The following is a 27,765-nucleotide window of genomic DNA, read 5'->3' on the forward strand; positions in this document are numbered from 1 at the left end:
GCACTAATTAATTCTTTACTCTTTCAGTGGGTTCCTAAGATAGTCACAAAGCAACAAACCATCAATTGCCTACCCCCACCCCCAACATGTAATAATAAGGTGTAAAAGAAATGAATAAATTGGCAGGATGAAGAATTTGTCTCCTGACTGACATATTGTTTGATTGTCTGATTAGATCCTTTTTGCAAACATTAAAAGAAAGATGCATATGCATACCTATTTTCTCATGCTAAGTATGAGAAAATAGGTATGCATATGCAATTTGTAAAATTAGAAAATGTGGCACTTACTGAACTCATCAACAAACAAACAAATAGAGATTTAACACTATAATGACACATGCTATTTGCGGAACTCTTTATAGACCCAAAAGAAAGTTAAATATTAGGCAATTTCTAAGGAGCCTATTAGTAAAAAACACAAAACATTTAATACTTCCCCCCCCTGGATTTTCAGACTTCATATTTTATTCAACTCATGGTGAAATTACAAAAATGATATAAAGATCTTAGGATTTTATTATAGAAAAAAGTTATTGTACAGAAGCCTAAAAATATTAAGGGAACCTAAAATATATATCATGATTAATACTCAATAAGATAAATGCTAACCTAGATGCTTTTGTCTGACAGTTACATAGGAACCACTTAACCAAAAGGAACAGTAACCCACATTTGAACAACCTCAATGGAGAGATATGCAATATATTACAAAGCCAGTCACTTTGTGTTAGGGATAAATTGACTTTTATTCTATAACTCCTATTGCTTAAAGGTACAAATAGTCTAGGCAGCCTTTCAATTCAGAACACTAATATTATGAAAAATGTGACAAACTGACAAAAGCAAATCAATACCATTTTCCATATGCTAGACACTGAATTAATACTAGCTTTTCTCTCTCAGTCCTTTAATATCCTTTCCTCTTTCTGTCAGATTTTAAAAAAAAGATATGTATTGGCTTCATAACTACATCATGGTATAGGAGTTGAAAGGAACTGGAGTCCAGTAGATAAGCTGATAAAGCTGTTGAGAGCAGCCATTAGAAGTTTTGGAGCAAAGTGTCACCAACACATTGATGACACACAGTTCTATTTCTCTGTAGCATATGAATCAGAAGAGGCTGTCAAAACTCCGATCTAAATGCAGTGGTGTATTGGAGGAATGCAGTGGAATGCAGAATGCAGTGGCATCGTTGTTACAAACAAACAAACCTACACTGGCTTCCCACCCACTACCAGGTCAGGCTTATGGTTAGTTTGCACGGTTCTGAACAACTTAATCCTAGTTACTTTATGGACAATCTGGACCTATTTATCCAAACTTGATGATTGAGATCATCTGTAGGAGTGTTGTTAGTCAACTCCCGTTAGTAAGGCTGAATAGTAAGTAATAAAAGGGGAAAGGAGAACCGAGGGAATCCATCTCTCCATCCCTTTCCTCCATTGCAAGTGGAGCTCCATTAACCCCAAGTCTGGCTCCAACTCATCATAATTTTAAACCAAATACAAATGAAAATGCAACTTGTATCCCCAGTTGTTACCATCAGCAAAACAATTCTAAAACAGCAGCTTTTAAAGTTTTGTCAGGACAGTCAAAAGAATACTGTAAACTGCTCTGTGATCCTCAGATGAAAGGTGGTATATAAATGTTGTTGTTGTTGTTTCAGTGATAAAGCAATGATATTTTTTTATTTAACACCATCATAGTGCATGGTGCCTTACAGAGTTACATGGGCATAAAAGATAAGTCCTTGCCTCCAATCTAAGATGTAAATGACATCTAACTATAACCCCCCCATTTAAAAATGATAATTATATTTTAATAAAAGCCTATCTCCCACTTCTCCTATCCTGGTTTGTGGCTTTTGCAAGCTCTCTCCTCATCCTCGCCCCCACGCCAGTCCATGCATAATCCATGTTGGAAAGGATGCAGTGCATTCTTATGGACATTCAGACTGAAGAACTTTACTAATATAATTCAAACATAAAAGGAGAAGATGCAGTCAGTTTTAACTTGCTCTTATATAGTTACTTATGCACCACTACAGGTAAATAATCTAATAAAGTAACAACAACCAATACCAGGTTTATTAATGACCAACCACTAATTTAGTCTTAAAAACCATCTAAAAACCATAATAATTTCACATCTAAAATACCCAATGTTGGAGAGTAATCTAGTAACGTTCATGTGCAAGAGATCACAAGATGACAATGCAGCTGATCTTACATGTTAAACATACACAAGCACACACCCCTTTATTATATTAATCCGATGCTTACAATATAGTATTTAATTTGAAAAAGTGAATGCAGCATACATGACAGTTGACCGAACATATGGTGAGTTAAACTCTTCTTATATTTATTTATGGTGGTTAAAACTTGTCAGTGACTGATATCCTTGTGAGTTTTAAATCTGTTTTCAGTGAACTGGAAACATGTTAGATAATGGGTTGTTTATACACTGTAAATCTACTTTCAGTGAGCTGGAAATGTGTTAGATAATGGGTTGTTTATGAGTTGCAAATCTGTTCAGTGAGCTGAAAGTTTGTCAGATAATGGGCTGTTTATGAATTCTAAATCAATATTCAGTGAGTTGGAACTATGTTTGATAATGGTTTGTGTATGAGTAGTAAATCTGTTTCCAGTGAACTGGAAACATACTAGATAATGGGTTGTTTCTAAGTAGTAAATCTGTATCCAGTGAGGTGAAAACATGTTAGAGAATGGGGTGCTAGTGAGTTGTTAATCTGATTTAGTGAACTGGAAACCAGTTTAACGGAAGACTCCTTACAAGTCATAAATTTGGTTTCTGCGCAAAGAAAATGTTAAATTATGTGTAGGATTTGGGTAACCATTTGCTTTTAGGGATGTGTAAAATCCATCAATAAATAGTGTCTTTTTAAGTAATAAAGGTTTCTGTGAAGTAGAAATGTATCTTCAGATTCACCAATTTTATTATTGAGTGTTTCAATGAAATACTTTAGCTATTTGCTTGAATATACAGCAGCCAGATACAAATTTTGTTTTTTGGATTTACCATGGTTTTCCTTTGAGGTAAACATCACTTAGTTGAAATTGGAAGCCAGTGCTCAATGCTACTTAAATAGCAATTGTGAATGAAGGCAAATATTTTTTTTATAAAAAGTTCAACTGCAACCAGTGCTTCAGTATCAGATGATATCCTAAAACCTTATAGAATATATTTGGATTAAGAAATACTTAAGATGCCCAATTTATTATTACAGCTTCCAATCAATTAAAATTCAGTAATTAATCACTTACCTATTAACCATTTAACCATTTACATTAAGCTAATATTGTGTATTACCCAAAACTCAACAAATTGCGTTTGGAGAGTCTAAACAAACTATAAGATCATTACAATTTAATAAACAAAAGCTACCACTCACTGCTAACAAGAAAATCTAGCTGGAATGTGTGTTTTTTTCATTCCCTGTTATGGGAACAGGCAGCTATGAACATGGCAGTAAAAAAGTGCACCCTTAAACTTGCCATCCCACAAATTAAACCAATTAAGGCTGCGATCTAAAAATACGTACAAAAGATAAAGTCCCAGTGAGTAAGCATTGTACTGTAAAGCTTCATTTATTGCAGTTATAATTAAGGGCATGAGATGGTTGCACTTTTTTGGGGGGGGGTTAAAAATAACTAAAATACAAGTGGATTCAAAAAACAACCATGCATAAGTATACTTACTTTCAACTACAACTTTTCTGCCAGACCAATCGTCTTTAATAAGTTGTATGTTTCCAAAGTGTGCATCACTGAAGAAGATTCGGTTAGTACCTCTTCCTTTTTGGCTGTAGTCAAAAGTCAGTGCTATCACATTTTTGAAATATTCAGGATTTTCATAAGGTTGTATTGGTGAATTTAAATTTGTTTCATCCGAAAGATGTATACTTTTAAATATTGTTCTTCCTGAATAAAGCAAATAGCCATCATGTCTCAGGCATGTAACTCCATCCTCAGCTAGGTAGCCATGTGCACAAGCACATGTTCTCTGCATATTTCCTCGAAAAAGGCAAAGTTGCTGACATCCACCATTGTTCTTGGCACAAATGTTGGTTCCTGGAGGGAAAACAATAAATATTCTGATTTTTATAACTTACCATGTCACAGTGATTTTGATCATGTTCATATCACACACCAGAAATGTTATTCATCCATGCACTTACAGTAATATAACTATTACATAATTAAATTAAATGGCTCTTATACCACCAATGGAAGGAGAGGATCCCACCCACCTGATTTTCCCTTCCATTTGCAGCTCATTTTGTACCCCAAAATAAGCTATGGAGGGTTGGGGGATCCTCTAGAACAGTGGGAAAGGCAGAATCAAGAAAATGACCTCTCTATCTTTCTGCTGGAGCTATTATTTACCACAGTCATTAATCAATAATTGAAAGAATTGTTGAGATTTCTGTACAATTGCTAAGGGTTACTGTTATAGATATATATATCAGCTATGAATGTTCAAACATTTCATACAAGGTCATATTTTATTATTTTAGAGGTATTAGAAGAGATCTATGAAATATTAAGAAATGCTTATTTAAACAACTGTACTTGGAAATAAATTTCAATATAATTTAAAACAAGTGTGGTTTGTTTTTGTTTTTTGTTTTGTTTAAAAAACACAGAGATTGAAACAGCCATGCTATTTTAAAGTATCTGAAAACAGTATAAAACAATAGTTTATATAGAAATTATATATATACTTAAGTATATATAAACATAATCAAAAGCACAGACTTTTGTTTTAAGTGGTCTGGTTGGTTATAAATGTTCATTGTAATATTTGTTAAATCAGGCAAAAATGAATGATTTAAGGACCAACTGTCAAAGTAACAACTTTTAAGTACCTCATGTTGGGAGTCCAACCTGTTACTAACATAGTTGTCAAAACATATTTCAACTATTAATTTTAATTTGTACTTCTGATGTTAGCACAGAGTTTCTAATTATGGCTTGGATCCTGAATTTGCTCCTGCTGTTGGGAGAATCTTATGAATGGTGTTTTTCTAATGGGATGCTCCCACTCGTGAATGAGGGCTGATTTTGGTTGATTTCCCTATCCCTATGCAGCCCCATCCTTGAAAACTGGCTCCAGGTGGTTGGAGGACGCCACTAGAACAACAGCGGGGCTTTAGGGAGAAGGAATTGGTAAAAGATTGCCTCAGCCCTTCTAACTGTGCAATAAATATTTGCTTTTCTGCATTCTTCCATAGACAAAAAGAAGAAGAAAATAGTAATGAAAACATAATGATTTGATTACAAATTCAATCCTGATTCAAATGATTTAAGGAACTAATGTTTACTATTAACATTTTAGGTGTCTCTGACTGTTCACTGTTTTAAAGAAGTCTATCAATTATTGTTCATTCCAGTAGACATCAGGTGACAAACTATTCTGCCACCGACAGCCGGTGGCCAGCTTCTTAATTGGACGTTTTTTCTTGCTAGGACCCAGGCCCAAAGAGGAGGGGCTATCTAGCTGGATGTACGTCCCCTTGCCCCTAGCTGGGACACATGAGGTGGGTGAGTAGGAAGGTGATAAGGTATCACCACGCTGGTGGCGAGTGGCCGCCTTCTTGTCTAGACGGCCCCCTTCTGTTAGGTCCAGCCCCCGCCTAGGGTGGGCCATCTAGGAAGGAGTGTTTGCCCTTGGCTGAGGCATGTGGGGTAGGGGCGACCTTCCTTCCAGTAGACAGGACCCTTTTCTTGACCTTATTAGCTGCCTGCACAGCACTACTAGGGGTGTCCCTCACTGTGCACCTACGCATGCAAGGGGGGGGGGAGATATCACCACATTCAGTTGCCATAGCGTGAGACCTGATGGTAAAACCAGCGTGTGAAAACAAGGACTAATGCTGCTTGACGATGTAACACTGTGGGAGCAAACTGAAATCAAACAGTTAGATTGCTAAACTAAGGTCTAACAGACGGCACCAGCGACCTTACTGCACACACACACCGCTAAAGGAAATACTCACCAGCAAAGGTCCTGGAACCTGGAAGGAAAACAAGTGAGCCTGGGCCGAGGGGCATTGGCCCCTTATGCTTGCCCTCGCCCCATCCCCAGCTGGCTGCCCATAGGCCTGCCGAGATGGAAGCAGGTGGGTGGCTCACCTGTCCCAGGAGCCCACGCAGTGTTGCAAACCCCGCCCACCCAAGGGAGGGGGCGAGCGGATACTGTTTATATGTAAACACATTCCAGTAATTTTGGTGCACTGCTAATGGGAGAGAAACCAAAGGCACAATTCACAGAGGTGCTCCCCACTGCTGATGTAACCTTTCCCACCAACACAAAGCAGCTGAGACTAATTTTTTATTTCAGTATCTCACACACCATAATCTGTTGCCATGTGGCCATAAAAATTGCCTGGCTTTTCCCTTGCCTCTGTAACACAGCAGACTGATATGGAGAAATTAGTAGGTGAAGCTTTTCATGACACAAAAAGTACACATTACTAAATTGCTGCAAATCAAATAGCTGTTAAGACCAACTACAGAACAGTTCAAAAGTTGACAGCTCTTGCTATAATATTTACCCTGATAATATCTTGTTCCTTGCTGGGAGCTTTTGCAACTGTTCTAGCATTAACATCTCCCAGTGAAATATGGGTTAGTTCCAGTGCCATGACCAGTGCTATTTTTCTAGGAAAAGAGGTGGCAGAACTCACCATGAACACCTCCTTTGTTCTATTATAATGACAATGGCACCTGCCTGAGAGGTGCTAAAACAAAAGCCCTGGCCATGACTTTTGGCCTTGCGGTAAGGTATGCCCGGGGTTTGCTTAAGTATCAGATGCCTGTGTAGTATGGGGGAGCGAGGGAGGTAAAAAAGCGGCCATTACAACAAAACAGAGTGAACTTGTAGATTACACTACATGTCCCCAATACAGTGGTACAGAAACGAATGTTTCTACTTACGAACGGAGCTCCGTCCACCATCTTGGATGTGGTTTAGATAGGATTTTTTCTACTTACAAATTTTTAGATAGGGTTGCTTTGACTTATGAATTTTTTCTCCCAATGCATTCCTATGGGATTCGACTTACAATTTTTTTCGACTTACGAATGCATATTCAGAACGCATTAAATTAGTAAGTAGACTTTACTTTATAAGTAAAGTCGAGTTACAAACTCCACCAACCTGGAATAGTTACCTTGAGTTGAGAACGGAAATAATGTGCCAGCTCCAGAACGAATTAAGTTTGTAACTAGAGGTACCACTGTATATCTAAGCACATGCAACAGCTTTCCTTGCCAAGCAATCCAATGAGCCTCTATGTGCAAGTCTATGGATGTGTACAGTATATGAACAGAAAGGCCCTTTCCTTTGGGCAGAACCCAGCCATGTTAAGCACTTTGAACCCCATTGATTTAAAAGGAAGTTTTAAATACAGCTTTAAAGAGCTTGTAAGTTGACCTGAATCATTTCTTCCTTTTCCGAATAGCAGCTCCCCCACCAAGAAGTTGCTCTCTGTCAGAAAACCCAGTATGCAGTGAATCATGCAATGGTTGTTTGCAAATTAAAATGTTATCTCAAAAATTGATCTATCTGTGGTCTCCTCTCCATCTCTGCAGTTAGCACAACAAATGCCACAAACAAGCTTCTAGTTACCTAGCATAACACATTCAACTTATGCTGATGTCAGTTACTAAGTTTATACTAAAATAAAAAAATTCCTTCAGTAGCACCTTAAAGACCAACTAAGTTTATATTTTGGTATGAGCTTTCGTGTGCATGCACACTTCTTCAGATTCAGTTTATACTACTTATTATAGTATAGCAACCGAGAAATACTTACAGTAATTGTTTCTTTTAGATGGAAAGACTTGTGCAATCATGCAAATAATATCAAATATCTTGGAGACATAATTTTACAATCATTAATGTTCTAGAGGCTAGAAAGGTTAATATGTGCTGTGGAAGGGTGTATATGCCACTTAATCAGTAAACATATTTAATAGTGTTACATATTTTGGATCATCTTTGATTGTTGTAATGCCTTTCTGTTGTTGGTCTTCATCTGTCTCAAGAGACCACTGAGTGTGCCTGTGGAAGCTAAGTCAAAGTACTGTGTTAACAGCACCAACTGACCTCATAGGGACACAAATACTGGCATTCCTGTTATATTTTTAGTTTCTTTACAACAACTTTACACACCCTGAGTGACCTTAATGGGACTCTGTGCAAATGAAAACCTGACTTTTGGCTTCAACTACTTTTTCACTGATTTTAAATGCCCTTTTAACCATGCATTCAATTAAGACCCACTATCTAAAAATGAAGTTAATCCTATCAGTACTTAGGATCTTGCTGACAATGAAGATGTGGGCATCTGTGCTAGAAGGTCACATTAGAGGGTCAGTACTTGTTAAAGGATAAAACAGGTGTTTTGTGAACAATGAAATTATGTCTGTGCCAATGCATTACAGCTTTAGACCTAAGTTAATTACTTCTATCTTAATAAAACTTACTTTTAAAAAAATAGTTGAAATGAGATAGAAAACATTTCAAAATATTTTCTCCTGCCCCCCCTTTGTCTTGCTGGCTCACTGACAGCCCCCCCCCAACCCCCAGACATGTTGCCTGGTAAAATGTGAAAAGTGTATTAATATCATGCAGATATGATTTTTTTTTCAAACTGTCAGCCATCGAATTCTAGCATGTTACTTCATTATTCTCCCTTACCCCCAATATTATTTCATCTAGCGCAATCAAGTTGTAGCACAGGCACCATTCACCAGAATAAAACTGTCCAAAAGAAGCATAAAGCCCTCTTGAAGCAAACAGGCATTAAAACTTACTAATTCAGCTGGGAGATATAATTTTTAAGGCACAACACACAAACATGCAAATATTTTTATTTCTAAAGGTCACATGAACAGAAGTGGGCACCAACCATCTATCAAAGCAAATAACAACAACAACAACAACAACAACAACAACAACAACAACAAACCTTCTAGAGCGTTAGCCATGTTAGTTTGCAGCAGGAAACAACAGCAAACCATTGTGTGGCATATTTAAAGACTAACAGATTTATTGCACTATTTCAGGATGTGACCTGAGGACCGTGAAAGCTCATACCATGAATATTCCACAGTTTTCATACCATGAAATATTGCACAGTTTTAATTGTTATATCTCAAGTGGATGCAGCATATTGAGTCATTGCATCTATAGTTACCATGAGTAAACAAAGACAAGCAAGACCTTTTGTATCCCTGAAATTTTATGTGTATTGTGTATGTACAATTATAGTTCTCTGTTACCAGACCTAGTAGGGAAAATGGATGTGTGTCCAATACAAAATCATCACATTTGTGTTCATCTATATTCTTGTAACATTAGAATAAAATATAATCACAATGGGTTTTATCCAACTGATGCCCTTATCATGAGTGCAGGAACTTTTGATCCAGCAGGAAGCATCATTTAATGGAGAACAAGAGCAAGGGATTTTTAATTAATTCTCCCTCTACCCTGCAGCCCCCAGCGGAGGCTTGACAGCCATATGTCAAGAATGCTTTGATGGTGTTTCCTGCTTGGCAGGGGGTTGGACTGGATGGCCTTTGTGGTCTCTTCCAACTCTATGATTTTCTTCAAATGTCCTGGGAAATCTCCCATCAACCCAGTACTGGTTTATTTTATAGGATTCATAAAGTACTACAGCATTCATTATCTATAAACCAATATTAACAATATTAAAAGCCAAAAAATAAACTAAGCACTGCTGAATTCAGACACACACACTTCCCAGCCATGTGACTCATTTCACTCTATGACAGTAGCAAGTTTTAACTCTTTATTAGCAACAATGTGGTCAGTACCAAGAGTCTAGCCTAATGAGCACAGCAGTTCATCCCCAGTAGGTCTTGCCCCATGGCTCAGTGGCCGAGACTGTAAGTTCCTACCACCCCACAGCTGTACAACTTCCCTCTTCTCCAGGGATTTTTCCAAGCAATCAGATACTGTGCCTGTGTGAAGCCTACCTCTCCTCCACCCGTTTCATGCCTCTTCTGGTTCTGGGAGGCCAGCAGGGAGGGGAGCTTGTCATAGCAGGAGGGGGAGACACCTGTGACTCTTCACCAACTTGACTCATCTCTGCCTCTTGGCATCCCTCCTCCCCTGCTTTGGCTTTGGCTTCTGCCTCTGATTCTGAACTTCTCTCTTCCATAGATTCCTCCAGCTTACTAAGCCCTGTTACCTCATTAGGATCTGACATCCCCTCTTCCCAGTCCTCTCCCTCTAACCATTCGTTGTTGTCCCACCACCGCTCCCTGGGGTTTCAGACCTCTTCCCTTGTTGGTTCTCCAGCTGGTTCTTCCCACCATTCCTCTGCATCCAACTAATCCATGGCACTATTCAGTTCATTAAAGACACATAGAAATAATGCCTACGACAGCAACTCAGTCCTGAAAGTTCCTCAGGCTGGAGGTGGGGCAGCACAGGTGAAACCAACCACCCCGTAATAACAGACTAAGTCTCTTGGAAACACCTCTGTTATGAAGGCTCCTAGGGTTGGAGGGTGGAGCAAAGCAGGTGGAAATGTTCGTTGTTCACTGCAGATTCCTTGTCTAGAATTTCAAGTGCTTCTAATTCTAGGGTGAGACTAGTTTCAGCCTGAGTGCAGTCACCAAGTTTATGATGGACTTGGAGGATCATTTTCAGTTCAGCTCTAGTTCTAAGCGGAATTTATCACTCAGTATGGAAAATAGGGTGCTCCTTGCATCCCGATATCAGTTTATGTAATGCCTTCTTGATCACAACAGTCAGGACTGGCCTAAGACATTTTGTTGCCCAAGGTGAATGATTTATTTATTTCTAAAAACATTTATATGCCACTCTCTCATAAAAAAAAACTGAAAACAAAAGCAGGAAACAATATTTTTTTTGTTGCTACGTAAGTGCTAAAGAACTTCTCTATAGAATATGGCTATAAAATGTCCATTTTCTACTTTCTATCATACAATAAATTTCATTTTGAGTGACTGCATATTAAGTACTGAAACTATGTAACCTTTAGAAATTTCCTATATATTCTATATTTATTTATTTACTTACCTACTTACTGTAATATATTTCACCATGTAGGTCCAAAGTAAGGTGGGACTCAATGTCATAGAAATGTGGCTCACTTTAATTCTAAACTTTGTTTCAAACATACTGTGGTAAAATGTAGTACATTTTAATTTCACATTGTTCATTTCTATGATATTGGCCTGAATATTGTATGATCTTTACATATACTGTACTTTCTCCTATTTTTCATTTCCTGAACTATATTTATAAATATTATGTAGGGGGTTATCTTATTTAATCATCTTTTAGAATATTGGTTTATTTACTGTTTCAATAATATACTTAAGTCTTGTATTTGTGACTGCTATTTAGCAATTTATGAAAACATTGCATTCCAAAAATACAGTTGCTATTTTGTTTCTCATGCAAAAAAAGGGGGCGGAAGAGGGAGAAGGGTACAATCAAACATTAAAGTGTTGAACAAAAGTTTACCTTTCTCACGTCCTCTATTGAAGACTTTCACTTCCTTCAAGTTTATTCCAAGACCTGTCCTCATGGATACTGCCTCTGTGGCATCGTTTTTGTGGCCTCGTCTGATGGATCCATTTGCATGAGCTCTGCCAAAAAGATTTTTTTTTTAAAAGAAAATATCTGATCCACAAATCTCAACTAATTAAAATAAATTAAGTCAGTAAAATGCAGGAGACATCTGGCCTAGCAGAAGGTGAAAAAGCATACTTTTGACTGTGATGTTGATATGGTTTAGCTTTGAATATCGAAAAGTGCCTTTTCTCTGGAAATTACATAGCTTTGTGAGATCCTTTCAGTGACCTTGCTAAAGAATGGCTAATCCTACAAGGGTGAAGCATCTGGCACAGAAATAACATTTTGAGACTCAAATACTTATGGAAAAATAAATTACCTGTCAGACCAGTAGATGTAAGCCCCGAAGACTGCGACTGAAAACATATCCACATTGCTTCCTGACAGCACAATCTCCCGATTCCTTCCACTCTCAAGGTCAATTCTTTCTATCTTGTCCATTCGAGCATCACACCAGTACAATTTATTTTCCTATGGATCAATTGAAAGGTAAGCTCCAAATACTTTTATCCTAGCTTTTATTAGGAAAATAAAATAATGAATGTTATGTGGTGTAAATGTTTTAGCATAGCATAGCATTAAATGGACTCTATTTAGAAGAAGGCACAGAACCAACCTCATGGTCTACAGAAATTCCATTAGGCCATGTAATTCCAGTGCCAACAAGAACCATCTTCTCTGATCCATCTAAACGTGCCTTGCCTATGCAGGGTGCCTGTCCCCATTCTGTCCAGAATAAATATCTATAACATGGGAAAAAATAGGATGAAATCTATGTTTATTGAAATTGATCACAGGGCTAGTTCTTGAGTACTATGAGCATTAGAAGGTTTAGGAAAGTTCTCATCACTGCCTGTTCACTGCATCTCTCACATATGTTTCTGAGAGTCAGAGGGTATAATGGATGAATGGTGTGGGATAGGAAATAAGGGGCTACTATAGGAGGTAAAAATGGGCAAAAATCAGACAGAAGCACCTTGTGCAAGAATGATAAACTTAGTATATTAAGGGGTAGGGGTACAATATATGTATTTTTCAATTAAGGTTTTGTTTTCTAAGTTTGCAAACTTGCAATCCGTTATTTTGTTCACACACGCTTCTGTATTCACAAATGTGCTCCATGAGTAAGAATTTTTGCTACTACACACTCATTAATGCACCCACCCCTTAATGGCATCACATCATAGGACCACATACTGGATTCCCAGCATTCGCCCAAAGGGGACTATGAACTATGGCCTAAATCCAAATTATTAAACAGTTGGTTCAGCATACTTATGTAAGCTTTTGGCTTGTGCTTCTTGAACAGCTGCCCTTTGTTCCACATGAGAAACACCTCCATTACTGATAGGAGACTAAGGCTGAGAGAATTACATTTTTATAAGATTGCCAAAGAAATTGAGGGATAAATTGAGAGTTAAACTGGGAACATGAATACTTAACCACTATTTCAATAATTTTGTTCAAATGCATGCATATAAATTTTTAAGTTACCCTTTTTCTGGGTGTACAGCTATAGACCTTGGCTGGTCCAGACCCTGAGAAATGACTACATATCGAAAAGATCCATTCAGTCTGGAAACTTCAATATAGTTGAAGCCATGATCTGTCCAATATATATTACCTGGAATGGGGGGGAAGCACCATTCAGTTATGGTGACATAAGTCTTTAAGAATGCTTATACTAACACGGCTATTAATGTAAGTTTTATGCCTGACTTATTACTTATTAATAAACAAAATCAACAATCATATCATATCATAATCATTCAGTCAAATTATAGTATAGTATACTTGTTACAAATTCATACCTAACAATGCTAAGAGAATGTTTAAAATAAATCTTCAGGGAAAGGCCACAAGGAACAACAATCTACCCCCCCCCAAAAAAAAAGTAAACAGAGTTCATCAGAGCTTCTTACTGAGTTAATAAAACAAATACATCCAGAATAAAAACAAACAAAAATAATGTGGCTAGATCTAGACTCCCCATGAGTGGAGTAGAGATGTCCACTGCAGAAAGGGAGTCAAGGTGATTTTCACAGATTTGTCGCTCTTCCAGCAGCCCACTTTGTCCCCTGAAAAGCTGTTCTAGAGGATTGAGCACTCTCTAGAACAGCATGGAAGGTAGTGTTGGACGCTGCAGGGGGAAGGAATATTATGGGTCTCTTACCCCACTTTCATTAGATTGATGCCTTTTCCATGAGTGGAAGGAGTCATAGAATCATGGTTGGAAGGGACCCAGTCCTTCCAGTCCTATGCTTGCATCCATCCCACTGAATATTGAAAAGGAAACTGAAAGATGCAAGCATAGCTAACCTACTATTTTTCCCTTGGTTACAAAGTAAACTTATGATTTGAAATAATGACTAGTATAATTGGTTGTTTTAAAAAGCATTTGATAGCATTGAATGGAGTTATTTATATCAGATGTTAAATTTAGCTTTGGAGAGAAATTTATCAAATCGATTAAATGGATCTATCCAACCTCCCTGCCATTTGTTACAGTAGAAGGAATGAGCTGTGATACTATCCATCTTTATAGAGGATGATGTGTCAGAGCTTCCCAATCTCTGTTAGTATTTGCTTTATCCAGTTCTTTTTTTCTGGGGGGACACAGGGGTATGCATACCCCTAGACATTTTGTGAATCTTAAATTTGGCCCCTAAACATATTTTCAGCAAAAAAAAGCACTGGCTTTATCAATCAAACAATTCACAGAGTTTATCTAAATAAGTTCAGAACTAAAAGGGGTTAACATTTTAAAAGAGTGCAGGGCAAGACTATATGCAGATGATAGCAAATAAACTTTGTTTGACCCAGCAAAGAGGTTTGAGAATGGGATAAAAATACACTCAGAATTTGCATTAATATCAGGCCGTAAGGTTAATATGAACAAATCAGAATGGTTAGGATTTAACGTTGGGAGAAAAGAAAAAGACATGATAGCCACAGATTATTAAGTTCTTTTGGGGGGGGCACCAATTCAGTAGTTGAAGACATGGAAAATCACCATCATCATCTTAAAAAGGTAAAGGGTAAAGGGGCCCCTGACCATCAGGTCCAGTCGTGTCCGAATCTGGGGTTGCGGCGCTCGTCTCGCTCTATAGGCCGAGGGAGCCAGCGTTTGTCCGCAGACAGCTTCCGGGTCATGTGGCCAGCATAACAAAGCTGCTTCTGGCGAACCAGAGCAGCACATGGAAACACCGTTTTATCAATAACCAATTGCTGTGGCAGAACAATCCAAACCATCAATGTGTGTGGATTGGATGAAAGTGCACCTCTACTGAGCTCTGCCACCTAAGCCAGCCTTCGGACAGCCAACGAGAATGGAGTGATCAGTGCAGCACTTTCCTGGGTGGACAGTAGGATCCCCACCAACAGCAATGGGGTATTCTGTGGCAGGGAATGGGAGGTTCTAAGCTGGCCCAGGTGCTGTGGTTCTTGAAATGGTTTCACTGCTATCACATGCAACACCAAGTCAAATATAGGCTCAACTGCTGCATGAGCTATAGGTTGCCACAGCAATCTACCTTCCATCCACTTTCTGCCAAGGCCACCAAAGGCCACAGCAGGGCTGTGAGGTCAGTGGTGGCCATGCTGCTTTGTACAGTCTCATCAACCAAGATTGTGCTTAGTCATACATTTAAATAACATGATAATACCAGATGACAGATAAATGGTAATAACATTTATTAATGGCAGCACATTAACTATTGCCAACAGATGGAAAACAATTCCACGGTCGTATGCATGAAAACATTGGATACAGTTTATATGGTGAACTTCACCAATGTGACTGAGAGAGAAAAATAATCGGTTCATACCAAAGAGCATCTTTCTCTCTTCATTACTGGAATGACAAAGTGCAGACATGCTCTTGATCTTCTCTTGTGCAATCTTATTAATCTACTTTTGCTGTCATTTGTTTCATATATATAAATTGCCACAGTACTATTCTATTTATTGTTCCTTTTTTTTGGGGGGGGGGTGAAATGGGACTGATAATGTTTTTCATATGAAAGGTAATTAAAAAAAGGAAAAGTCAAGCAAAACCTAAATGAACCTAAAGAATTAAAAATAAAGAACTGGTGTTACCCGCTATCCAATCCACTGCAATGCCTTCTACTCTTCCCAAACCATTTGTAATTATGTCTTCCTTCCATGTCTGGTCCCTTCTAGCTCTGCTTATTTTGTTGAACCCCATGTCTGTCCAGTATATTGTATCATTTCCTATGAAAGAAATATTAAAAATTAGCAATTATCAAAAATACAACCTTAAATCTGTAATAAATGCCATTAATTGACATAAAACAAGATCTTGTGGAACAGGCTCATTCTAATGGCGGCCCCCATCTTACCACCTCAAGTGCATGGAGATGTCATTGATGAGAAACAGTGCCTCCATCTGGGGGATGTGTACATAGCTGCTGTGATTTGTGTAACTCTACAAGACTGGGCGGGTGTGTGTGTGTCAGTACAAGGCTGTTAACTGCAGCCAGCTAATCCAACAACTGCTCACATAAGCAGTGTCCTTCATGAACAGTCTTATTGACAGTGTGAATACACATGGCAGTTTCCTGTGAGCAGGAAAAGAATAGGTTTCCATTTTTACTTCCAGTAGCACCTTAGAGACCAACTAAGTTTGTTATTGGTATGAGCTTTCTTGTGCATGCATACTTCTTCAGATACCTGAAGAAGTGTGCATGCACATGAAAGCTCATAACAATAACAAACTTAGTTGGTCTCTAATGTGCTACTGGAAGGATTTTTTTTTTATTTTGTTTCGACTACAGCAGACCAACACGGCTATCTACCTGTAACTAGATCCATTTTTACTGTTCATAAAAGGTCGAGCTATTTATCAAATGAGAAGCTATGATGTTGTATAAGTTTGGTCTTCTGACGTTTCAATGCTCATGCATTAATCAATGCTATTTGGCTGCAGACACTTATTTGTGATTAAGACGGAACTCAACAGGTTTTACTTCTGATGCACATCATCATATTGACAGTTGCATTAATAGAAGCAGCAGGTACAAGAGGGCTGAGCTATCATTACAAAGAGCAAATCAAAATGTAAAGGTATCAGAATGTTTTTCCTGAATTTTCAGAGGAGGCCCTTGAGGGGCGTAGGACAGGGGCATCCTCCAGGTGGTGTTGCTTTCCTTGGGATTGGGGGCACTGGGTTGGTGGCATTCCACCCATAGAAATGACACACCTCCACCCCCACTCCCATGAGCCACTGCTGTATTAAGTTTTGCACACACTTGCCTTCCCCTTGTCCCTTCTAACAGTAACATAAGCATTCGTTTTTCCAACGTTTAGTTAGTATAGACCTAATCTAGGGATGCAAGTATAGATCAACTCTGATAAACGGTTTCATGTTCAGTTGCATCAAAGATTCAAGACTTCCACTCCCTTCTCGAACTCACAAGTCGCTTCCAAAACAGATTACGGTGACAATATTTTGAAACTGCTCAAGATAATAATAATAATAATAATAATAATAATAATAATAATAATAATAATAATAATTTATTTATACCCCACCCATCTGGGTATGTTAATATAAAGATAAATATTTGTATTCACCTGCATGAAAATCTATACCCACAGCAAATGAGGCTCCTGATATAGGCATTAATGCGTCTGTCTTATCATTTGGATCAAGAGGAACTCCTCTGATTCCGTCATGAACAGAATACATCAGGAATGCTTCTATGCCTAAAGAAAGCACACATGCACAGAAACAGTAAAGATAAAAACAATTATGAGTATCAGCAACCAGGGTGGATGATGGGGACTTCAAGGGACATTGGAAGGGAAAGGGAAAAACATCAAACCTCATTAATGGCCTAATAACAGTTTGGGGATCTTGTCTGTTTAATGATAGAATATATATTATAAATGGAACACAAAAATTCTTACAAAAAAAGTTGTATGAAAAAATAAGCACCTAATGCTACAATTCTACACCCATTTACCAAGGAGTAAGTCTGAGGCAAATGGTTTACTTTGGAACTAATCTGGTGCTTCTCACAGTTCATTTGCACCATGCCCACCTCCCTGGCCCCTCAATCTTCCCTTCTCCCTCATGATAAGTGACTGGCTTACTGGGAACCTAGCAAAGGGGCTACACCCCAGCTGGTGAGCTACTTCTAAATAGCACTATAATTCAATTACTCCAGTCCATTTGCATTCATCGGATAAAACTAGAGCTGAGCAAAAAAATTTTTTACAACATTTCTAAAATGTTAATTTCCACACACACACCCTAAAGAAACCTCTATGGTGGCTGACATTTTCCCCCATTTTGAGAGGCATTTCTACATGGCTTTAAACAGAAAATGGCAAGGTGGGAGGAATTTTACCCTTACTAAGCACTTGGGCAGAATATTGCCTTCACATTTCCCCTTATATCTGCAAATATTAAATAGGGTTTCTTAATAAAAGCTTGATTTTCAAGGAAACTCCTGGAACATTGGATGGTTTGTGTATGTCATGCTACAGCCCTGTAAAATGTCTACAAATACTGATTACTTTGAGCCAATGGTTTTCAAACTTTCTAAACTCAGAGAACATTTCCCACATTAACTTTCTTGCCTTGTAGAGGATTATGTGAACCGAGAATGAATCAAACATTAAAGAGGAACATCAATAATAGCAGACAAGCTGTCTTTCAAGAAATCATGTCCTTTCTTATAAAAAACCCCAATAAGCTTCCAAGGAAACCTAGTGTTCCCAAGAACATAATTTGAAAGTGCTGTTTCAAGCAATTATTTCAGTGCATGTGTACAACTTACTAACACACTGATATAGTGCTGATAGAAAAGTTTGAAAACACACAAAGAGAGAGTGAAATCATTGGTTACAATTTCTTTGGGCGTTTTGCATATTTCCATATGTTTGTTAGAAGCAACATGTCAAAAGGCTACGAAATCACTATTTCTGAAACTGCAATAACTAGCTTTCTGTTATCAATATCAAAATGCAGAGATTGGAATTACAACAAATCCCTGTATTACCATAGTTAATGTTGTAAATTCTATAAAGTTAGTATAGGAAAACCTGTAATAGCAATAACATGCCAAAAATACACTCAGAAGGATCCAGAGCAGGCATCCCCAAACTGCGGCCCTCCAGATGTTTTGGCCTACAACTCCCATGATCCCTAGCTAACAGGACCAGTGGTCAGGGATGATGGGAACTGTAGTCCACAACATCTGAAGGGCAGAAGTTTGGGGATGCCTGATCCAGAGTAACAATATTCATTGTATTTCCCAACTATGAAGCAGTAGGAAAATTACTCCAGTGGTTTTTATTTATTTATTTCCTTTACTAAGCATTATTATTTTATTTTATTTTTTTGTAATAGTGAAGCTGTACCTTGACATGACATACGGTTTTTCCGAAGGTTATAGCCTACTGTACACAAGCATGTCCGGGTTGATTCTGAGGTTGGTAAGCAAAGCTGGGAACACCCTCCATTACTGTGTTGACATGAATTGCTACCTATAATACAATGGAGTTGGGGAGGGGGGTGAAATAGAAAACAATGCAACATTTATGTGTCAAATAAAAATACGTTAAGGCTAAACTACACGTGACCTTAATTGCCTAATTCTGCCCTTGAGTATAGGTTCTGTTCCACAATACCAGAGTAAAAGCTTTGATCCAGATGGGTGCCCTAAATTTCAGGGCAGGGGGCACTTTAACCATTTGTCCCTACTGGAGTTCCAATCTGGGTTGGCTACCCACACCTACAGTTTGCATTGCAAAAACATTTTATTGTTTTAGTCTGGAGCATAAGCACCTTATGCACCACCCTAGGATCTTGACCCAGATTGGGCCTCCAGCACTGGCAATTTGGGGGCCAGGGGAAGTTGCTTCGAAGTAGACAAGTAGGACTATGGCTTTAGTCATGTAATGCTGACATGAATTACAAACATATTTATATAGTATTTTAATTAAAAAGGAGGGTCACTTTTTGGGGGCAAATATTGCAGTGGGAAAATAATCATCAAATTGATTTAATTATGAAATTTAAGGGACTTCTGGTCTACTGTGGAGCGGAATGGCGGTGTGCTCCGTGTCGTCTGACTAAAAGATGACACGGTCCAGGTTGTTAGGGCTCGGGGGGTGAGTGCCAGGGCTAGGTGCCACCCCCCCGGAAAAAACCCCCACAGACAAGTGGAGACTCCAGGGGCCCAGCAGAGCGAGGAGAACTCGCCTTAACCCCAATCTTCCCGTCGCTGGTGTTGCGAGGGGGAGGGGAAGGGGCTTGAGTGCACTCACAGCTCCATCGCACCCTACAGCCGAAGCCACATACTGTCACCAAAAGCACTGGATCTTCCGATTAAAGGTTTTTTAATTTTTTAAAAAAGAATAAATTAGGCGCAAATTATCTGATTTGGTAAAACGGAAGCCAAAAAGGGAGTCAGCTTTTGATTTCTGGGGACAGGCTCTGCAGGGAATCCTTTGTGAATGGTAGTGGCTGCCAATGGAGACTTTTTAGCAACTTGAAGTTTTAAGAGACTGTCTTTCTTTTGGATACATTTTGGCTACAGTTGTGTCAGGTTGCCCTTCAGAGGGTAACTTTGTGATATAAGTTGACAGTCGGTAGATACAATTTGACAGATTGATATTTGGCAGAGAAGAAGGCAAAAAGACTTTTGCACGAAGAGACTGGAAATATAGGCTCTAAAACTCTAAACCCTGGAACTTGGAGGCACAAAACCAAAGCTAAGCAGGAGAACTCTCTATCTATATTGGGGGCAGGAATCCCCCAGGAAGAAAAGAGAACCTGGAATAGCTGGAGTTGGATTGGATTACAAATGCTTACTGAAGACCAGGTGAAATTATTTCAACACTACCTGCAACAGGTAATGCTTCAACATCTTTTGATATCTTTGGAAGCATAGCTCTTAAAGTTTAAAATTGGAAGATCTGGATTATAATATTTTGGATCACAAAGCTAAAGAACTGGACTATAACATATTGGATTACAATTAAAAAAATAGGACTACTTTCCATTCACCGCCACCTTTTTGAAAAGGACAGGAATCGCTGAAGAGAAGTATATTATTCTGCATTGACTATTTGTGCTGGTTTTGCTTACTTTTTCTGGTTTTATGTGTGTCCTGTTGGATATATGGTTGCCATTCTTGATACGTAGGATTTGGTCGAGTTAATTAATTAATTTTTGGGTGAAAGGGATAGATATCATTCACTTTTCTATATATTTCTATTTTTGCTGGCTGGATTCTCTCCCTTTTGTTCATTCTTTTCTTTTTTGTAAAGATTTGCAGGGGTGGGAAAAGGGCCCAAAAGTGTAAAGGGAAGTTTTTTGGTTCAGCTCGCGAGTGGAAAAATAAGAACTAAGAAATGCAGGTGTGGCCTTGAACAGACTATAACAAAGATTCTAACTGTGGGGAAACCCTCTAGTGTAAAAAGTGAAAAAAGTGAAACATGATATGGGAGCTGTTACTAAGAAGGCCTCCATTGAGAAGTAACGTGCAAGTCTACAGGAAGAGACAATAACAGAAAAAAAACAATGAAGGCAGATTATACTGACTTTCTTACAGAGCAATTTATTGATTTTAGGGAGGAGATGGCCCAGTCAATGAAAAGTCTGGTGCAACAAGTGCACTCAGACTTGGAGAAATCTACCAACTTTTTGACAAAACAGTTTGGGAAGCTGGGTGAGAAGGTTAACAATATAGAAATCAAGGTTGACAAGTTGGAAAAAAAATAGTGAGGAACTGGGCCATCTGAAAGAAGAACAGAAAGCTGTCATGGGGACTGTGGGAGGCCTTCAAGAGAGATAAAATGATTTAGAAGACCAGGTTCTTCTTTTGCAGCTAAAAGAGAGGGGGGGAAACAGTGGGAATAAGAGGATTACCAATTTCAGAGGAAGAACATAATTTAGAAACATACGTTGCAAAGGCAATTTCAGATTGGATGGGGGAGAGCCAAGAGTGGGTGGTGGAAATGGCTGTTTCAAAGTTCGCATGAGGGAAACTAGACAGAGAAAGCAACCAGGAGATGTCCTTTTAACACTTGTTACAAAGAAAAAAAAGTAAGGAATGCAATCCTTAAAAAAAAAAAAACTTTGAGGACAATCTTGTGGTCGCTGGACAGAAGGTGGACATTTTTAGGGAAATCCCTTTTAAACTTAAAATCAGAAGACAGAGATACAGGTTTTTGACATCAGCTCTGATAAGAGCAGACATAAAATACAAATGGGAATACCCAGAGGGGATCTCATTCACATTTATGAAAAAGAGATACAGGCTGACAACAGAAAATCAGGCCTTGGAATTTTATGAAAAATACAGAAGAGTCTAGATGCCAGACATGACATTAAAACACTAGCAGAACAAAGGGCTGCTTTGGAGCGGCTGTCACTGGAAGGAGCAGCGGGGGGGGGGATGGATATTGTAAATGACTCTGAAAATGACCAATCTTAAAATATTAACTTGGAATGTTAACAGTTTGAATGACAAAGTTAAACACAACAGAATTGAACATGTAATTTCAAAACAAAAATTGGATATAATTTGTCTCCAGGAAATACATAGGAAAGGAAGGTAGGTTTGAAATTCACAGTTTGTTCTCTATTGAAGGAAGATTATATGAAAATGAGCCTGGTTTTGACTGGGGAGGGCGGGGTAAAAATAAATTATTATTATTATTATTATTATTATTATTATTATTATTATTATTATTGTATATTACACCAGTGAAAATGGCAAAAATGTACAAAGCTGGGTCAAATACAACATAAAGAAAAAGAAGGTACTTTATATCATATGTGGTGGGAATGTAGAGAAGTCAACAAGTTTTGGGAGATGATATATAATAAATTGAAAACAATGTCCAAAATTACATTTGTAAAAAAACCTGAAGCATATTTGTTAGGGATCTTAGGACAAGACCTGCCAAGGAAAACAAAGAACTTATTCATGTATGCTATAACAGCGCCAAGAGTCTTGTTAGCACAAAGAAGAATGAGGAAATACCAATGAAAGAACAATGGCAAGGAAAACTGAGGAACTATGCGAAACTGGCAAAGTTAACATACAAACTGCAGGAGAAGGACAATTGTGACTTCAAGGAAGAATGGGAACTTTTTACAAATTATTTAAAAAGACAGCAAAAGGATTCGGACTCCTTGGCAGGTTTTGAATAAACATCCACAAATTTATTAGTGGAACAGATGTATGTACAATTTTACAACATGGAGAGAACAATATGTGTAAACAAACCAGAGAGGGGAGCTGAGGGAAGTCCATGGAGGGTGGGAGAGGGAGGGCTGGGAGAGATTAAAATGGGGGGAATGTAATTGGGTATATTGATTGATAAACCGTTTTGTTAAATTTGTTTCAATAAAAATATTTTTCTTAAAAATTATGAAATTTAAGTTTTATATTTTATATTTTCAGTCAATCATAATTGTATTTCAAATTTATGTACTTTTTAAAGTCTTCAAACCATGAGGTTTTCAATATTTTACAGAGAAAAGTTATCAAAACCTTCTCTAATAAAATATTTTAATCACATGGCCGCTTTCCAAACTATTTGGCATCCCCCCCCCTAACTCTAATTAGGCTCCAGAGGGCTTCTGAACCCTTTTGGGGGGAAATTTCAGGGGACACAAGGAAATAATAGCAGGAAAGAATAACTGGTGAAAATAATTTATTTGATTCTATTTGTGAGAGAAGAGTGGAGTTCTGCTCACGGATCACTGGAGCAAACCATTGAACTGATCATAATCATGGAAAATACAGTTTACCTTGTTGTGCTGCTTTATCATACACCTTCATATGTACAACTCCTGCAGTTTTGTTTCGCAGAACTGTGGGATTTCGTCCATCTTTCTTATTGCAGGTGCCCAGCTGGCCTAAGTTTTGGTCTGCCCACCATAGCTTCCGATCTGTAAAGACAATGTTTATCATTAAGGAAAAACACTTCTTTACTAATATAACAACTCTAATATAAAAATAGATTCCCATTTGGTGACTTAGTTATTTATTAAGCAAAATGTTTTTAATGTATTACTGTATTTAATTTTAAAAATGCCTTTTCTCTATACCTAAGCATTTTTAATGAACAATAAATAATAGCATGTGGGTGGTTGGATTTATTTATTTGATATACCACCCTTCATCCGAAGATCACAAAGCAGTTTACAACATAAACACACCAAAAAATCCACAAAATACCGGTACATAGCCAAATAGCAAAAAACAATACCATCCATCCAATGTATTAAAAACAACAACCCATGAACAAAGACAGTTCTATAACGTTCAACTACAGTGCTAAAAATGGCAAAGATTTGTCAAATACCTAAAGCCTCTTTTTTTTACAATTCCCTGTCACCCTATTAATAATAATTAAGATAAGTAACAATTAGAAAGTAATATTGTTTAATTAAGTGCAATGCATGATGCTGTATGAGCTACACCACAGATATATGAAGCAAAATACCATACCCTAGAGTTCCGGAAACTGTTTTGATTGTTTTTTTGTTCACAATCAAAACTATTCCAGGAACTCTAAGGGACCAAATTAGTCTATTATGTTTTGAAGAAAGGCATTATATTATAACACTGGGTACCAGGCTCTCAGCACAAGTGGAGGTTCATCCCCTAGCTCCAACACTAAAATATAGTTCCATATAGCCAACCCACTCAAAAAGCCCAAAAAGATTGGCTGCGTGTAAGAGATTACATGAAAAAACACATTGTCTTCAAACTATATCCTGTTTATGTTTTGACTAAATCTTGCAAAGAGTATTACTGAAAGAGAAAGAATTGGGAGACCTAAACAAAATAAAGAACAAATAACACAGTAAGGGGGGGACTGCAAAAGAGAAGCCGCAGTGAGGTGGTGGGAAGTCACAGGTGGAAGAAGATTTGTATGAGTAGATGTATAATGTATTAATTTAAGGATTTATGTTGTAAGTAACTCAAGAATATATGTATATGTGTACAATCTACACTCAATAAAAATTAAACTTAAAATAAATAGTCCCATCCTCTGTCAAAAATCATTGTAGCTGGACAAGCACGGCTCAAAGGCTGATATCATATACAGAATCATCATGCAAGTTGCCTTTTAAAAACACAGAGCAGGCCAGCACTATCAATGGCTCCAGAACTATTTCCTGGGAGTTATGAGACCAGTCCTAGCAACCTATGACAACTTGTGCTGGTAAAATGGCTGGTAAGGGGAAAAGCAAGAAGGAGCAGAGATTTTAGAGGACATGTCTATTGCTGTTGCTTTTTCATTTTTTGAACGGGTAACTCTTTATTAAGGCAAATGCCAGACAATCAAATAAGTTCACCACCAAAACTAGGATTCAGGCACCTACTTTCTCACCATGCATTTCTTTATCTTACTAAATAATTTCTACCATACCCTTCAAGACCAGGTTTCCAGGCAGTTTACAAATAAAATGATAAAACTCTATCAATACAAAAATACAACCGAATGCAGTTAAAAGCAGCATTAAAAAACAAAAACACAGTGTAAAAGTCCTTTACAGCACATACTTATACATACATAGGCTACTCTTTAAGCAAGAACAATTGAGTTCCCTGGTAAATGTGCATAGGATCACAGGCTTAGGATTAATTTCTTAGTTCTTATTAAAAAGCCCAAATATTTTTAAAATCCTAGGAGAATAAAAAAGTGTCCAGAACACACATGTGAAGGAAGTGGATTTTGCTATCCTGGATTGACCGTAGGTCAATACTTGTAGGTATTGTAGCATAATTTACATGTATGGGGAAAGATGTCTTTCTTATATGGACTGTTGCATTTTGTAGGGGGCGCATATTTTTACCTGTCTCTTTATTTGGGAGATTGTCATATTAATGTGGACTTCCACATTTGTAATGGGACTTCCTTTCACTCTCCTCTCCTCATACCCCATGCCCCTCAAATCTCCTAGGGAAGGCTGGAGGAACCAGGAAGTATTTAAGCAAATACTTCCTGGGGGGGGGAAAGCTCTTGCACTAATGGGATGACTTTGTTGGATAAAACCCATTGTTCTCTTACTGTGGTCTGCTTTATATAAGTTCTATATGTTCTGTTTTATGTAATTGTCTAAGATTTTTTCAAAAAATAATAATAATTGATTGTTATAAATTGCCTTAGAGATCATATGGTCAAAAAGTGGGATGTAATTAAATAATGCATACATTAAATAAACATTAATAAAATAGGTAAAATGAATTAGTATTTTCTCTTGCTGAAAAAAGCTCATTATTTTCAATCAGAAAACACAGGATCATCAGTATGTTATTGAAGGGTCCACACAGGAATTCTAAATATGAATAATAATCAACTGACAGCTGTGAAAAAGGAAAATTCCATACTTGGGATCATTAGTAAAGGAACTGAAAATAAAACTACAGAACCTATATCATCACACAATTATACAAATCTATGGTGCAACTGCATTTGGAATAATGTGTACAGTTCTTGTTGTCTTACATCAAAAAGGATATTTTTGAGTTGGAAAAGATTCTGAAAAGGGCAATGAAAACAACCATTCTCCTATGAGGAAAGATTGCAGCATGAATGGCTTTTTGGTGCGGAAGGAAAGGTAAGAAGTGACATGACATAAGTTTATACAATGATTCATGGCGTGCAGAAAGTGGATACAGAATTTTTTTCTCCTCCCTCTCTCATGACACTACAATTCGTGTGAAGTTGTATGTTGGAATATCCAGTTCTTCAGCACACAGAACATAGCTAAACTCAAAGCAGGAAGTGACAGCCACCAGTTTAGATGGATTTCTAAGAAAGGGTTAGACAAATTCAATAGCTAGTACCAGTTCGAAAGCACATCAAAATGCAAGTAGATAAATAGGAACCGCTATAGCGGGAAGGTAAATGGCATTTCCATGTGCTGCTCTGGCTCGCCAGAAGCGGCTTTGTCATGCTGGCCACATGACCTGGAAGCTATACGCCGGCTCCCTCGGCCAATAATGCGAGATGAGCGCGCAACCCCAGAGTCAGTCACGACTGGACCTAATGGTCAGGGGTCCCTTTACCTTTACCTAGTACCATAACTATGCTGTGCTGCCACGGTCAGAGGCAATATGCTTCTGAATATCACTTGCTGTAAACCACAGGAGGGGAGAGTGTTATTGTGCTCAGGTCCTGCTTGTGGGTTTCACACAAGCATCTGGTTGGTTGTGTGCCCCTTATGAGGCCTGCCCCACCCCATACCTCCCATTGCTTAGAACTATTGCAAGTGGAGTCCCCCACTGCTCTCCCCAGCTCCCCTCTTCCCAGGCACATCTTACCTCCCTTACTTAAAGGCAAAAACCCCCAAATTAAAACACACACACACACACACTAAAAAGCAGTTAAAACAACTTAAAACATTTTAAACAATTAGGGCAAGGCCATCCCCAGGGAACATGATGTCATTCCTCCAAAGCCATCCCCCCCCCCAAAAAGAAGACCTCGTCAGCCCCACTCCCCTGGCAGATTGAGCCAATGTAGGCTCTCAACCAGTCAGTCTGCAGGGCGTGGGGCAGGCATCCCTCTGCTGGCCAAGGGTGCAAAATGGCAGGCTTCCTGAAGAGGAAGCAGTTGTGTCTCCTAAGGTCTTATTAAGATGCTGTCTCTTGACATATCTGCTTAAGTGTTCTCTTCTAATGAGGCAACATGGAGTTTTCTTGGCAGGGATAATGGAGTGGCTTGCCAGTTCCTGCACCAGGTGGATCACGTTTAATCAAAACTATCTACTATGACCTGTCCATCTTGGGTGGCCCTGCATGGCATAGTTCATAGCTTCTCTGAGTTATTCAAGCCCCTTTGCCACGACAAGGCAGTGATCCATGAAGGAGCTAGAAGTAAGAGCTGGAGCATAAAGAAGACTGATCGCTGAAGAACTGATGCTTTTGAATTATGGTGCTGGAGGCGACTCCTGAGAGTCCCATGGACTGCAAGAAGATCAAACCTATCCATTCTTAAGGAAATTAGTCCTGAGTGCTCACTGGAAGGACGGATGCTGAAGCTGAGGCTCCAATACTTTGGCCACCTCATGAGAAGAAAAGATTCCCTGGAA

The 27,765-nt window shown here is 38.3% G+C and overlaps 1 protein-coding gene across 1 annotated transcript in view; it reads right to left on the bottom strand.

Moving 5' to 3' along the window:
- LRP1B (LDL receptor related protein 1B) overlaps positions 1 to 27,765 on the bottom strand; it is a 748,625-nt gene that overhangs the window by 105,952 nt on the left and 614,908 nt on the right. The window contains exons 33-41 of the mRNA XM_060279545.1: positions 23,467 to 23,607; positions 19,059 to 19,184; positions 17,265 to 17,396; positions 15,768 to 15,902; positions 13,164 to 13,293; positions 12,286 to 12,412; positions 11,989 to 12,140; positions 11,559 to 11,683; positions 3,725 to 4,096 (exon numbers count right to left, since the gene is read on the bottom strand). Coding sequence (XP_060135528.1) covers positions 3,725 to 4,096; positions 11,559 to 11,683; positions 11,989 to 12,140; positions 12,286 to 12,412; positions 13,164 to 13,293; positions 15,768 to 15,902; positions 17,265 to 17,396; positions 19,059 to 19,184; positions 23,467 to 23,607 — 1,440 coding nt within the window. The remainder of the gene's footprint in view (positions 1 to 3,724; positions 4,097 to 11,558; positions 11,684 to 11,988; positions 12,141 to 12,285; positions 12,413 to 13,163; positions 13,294 to 15,767; positions 15,903 to 17,264; positions 17,397 to 19,058; positions 19,185 to 23,466; positions 23,608 to 27,765) is intronic.

Source organism: Zootoca vivipara, chromosome 1, assembly GCF_963506605.1.
Source record: "Zootoca vivipara chromosome 1, rZooViv1.1, whole genome shotgun sequence".
Classification (NCBI taxonomy): domain Eukaryota; kingdom Metazoa; phylum Chordata; class Lepidosauria; order Squamata; family Lacertidae; genus Zootoca; species Zootoca vivipara.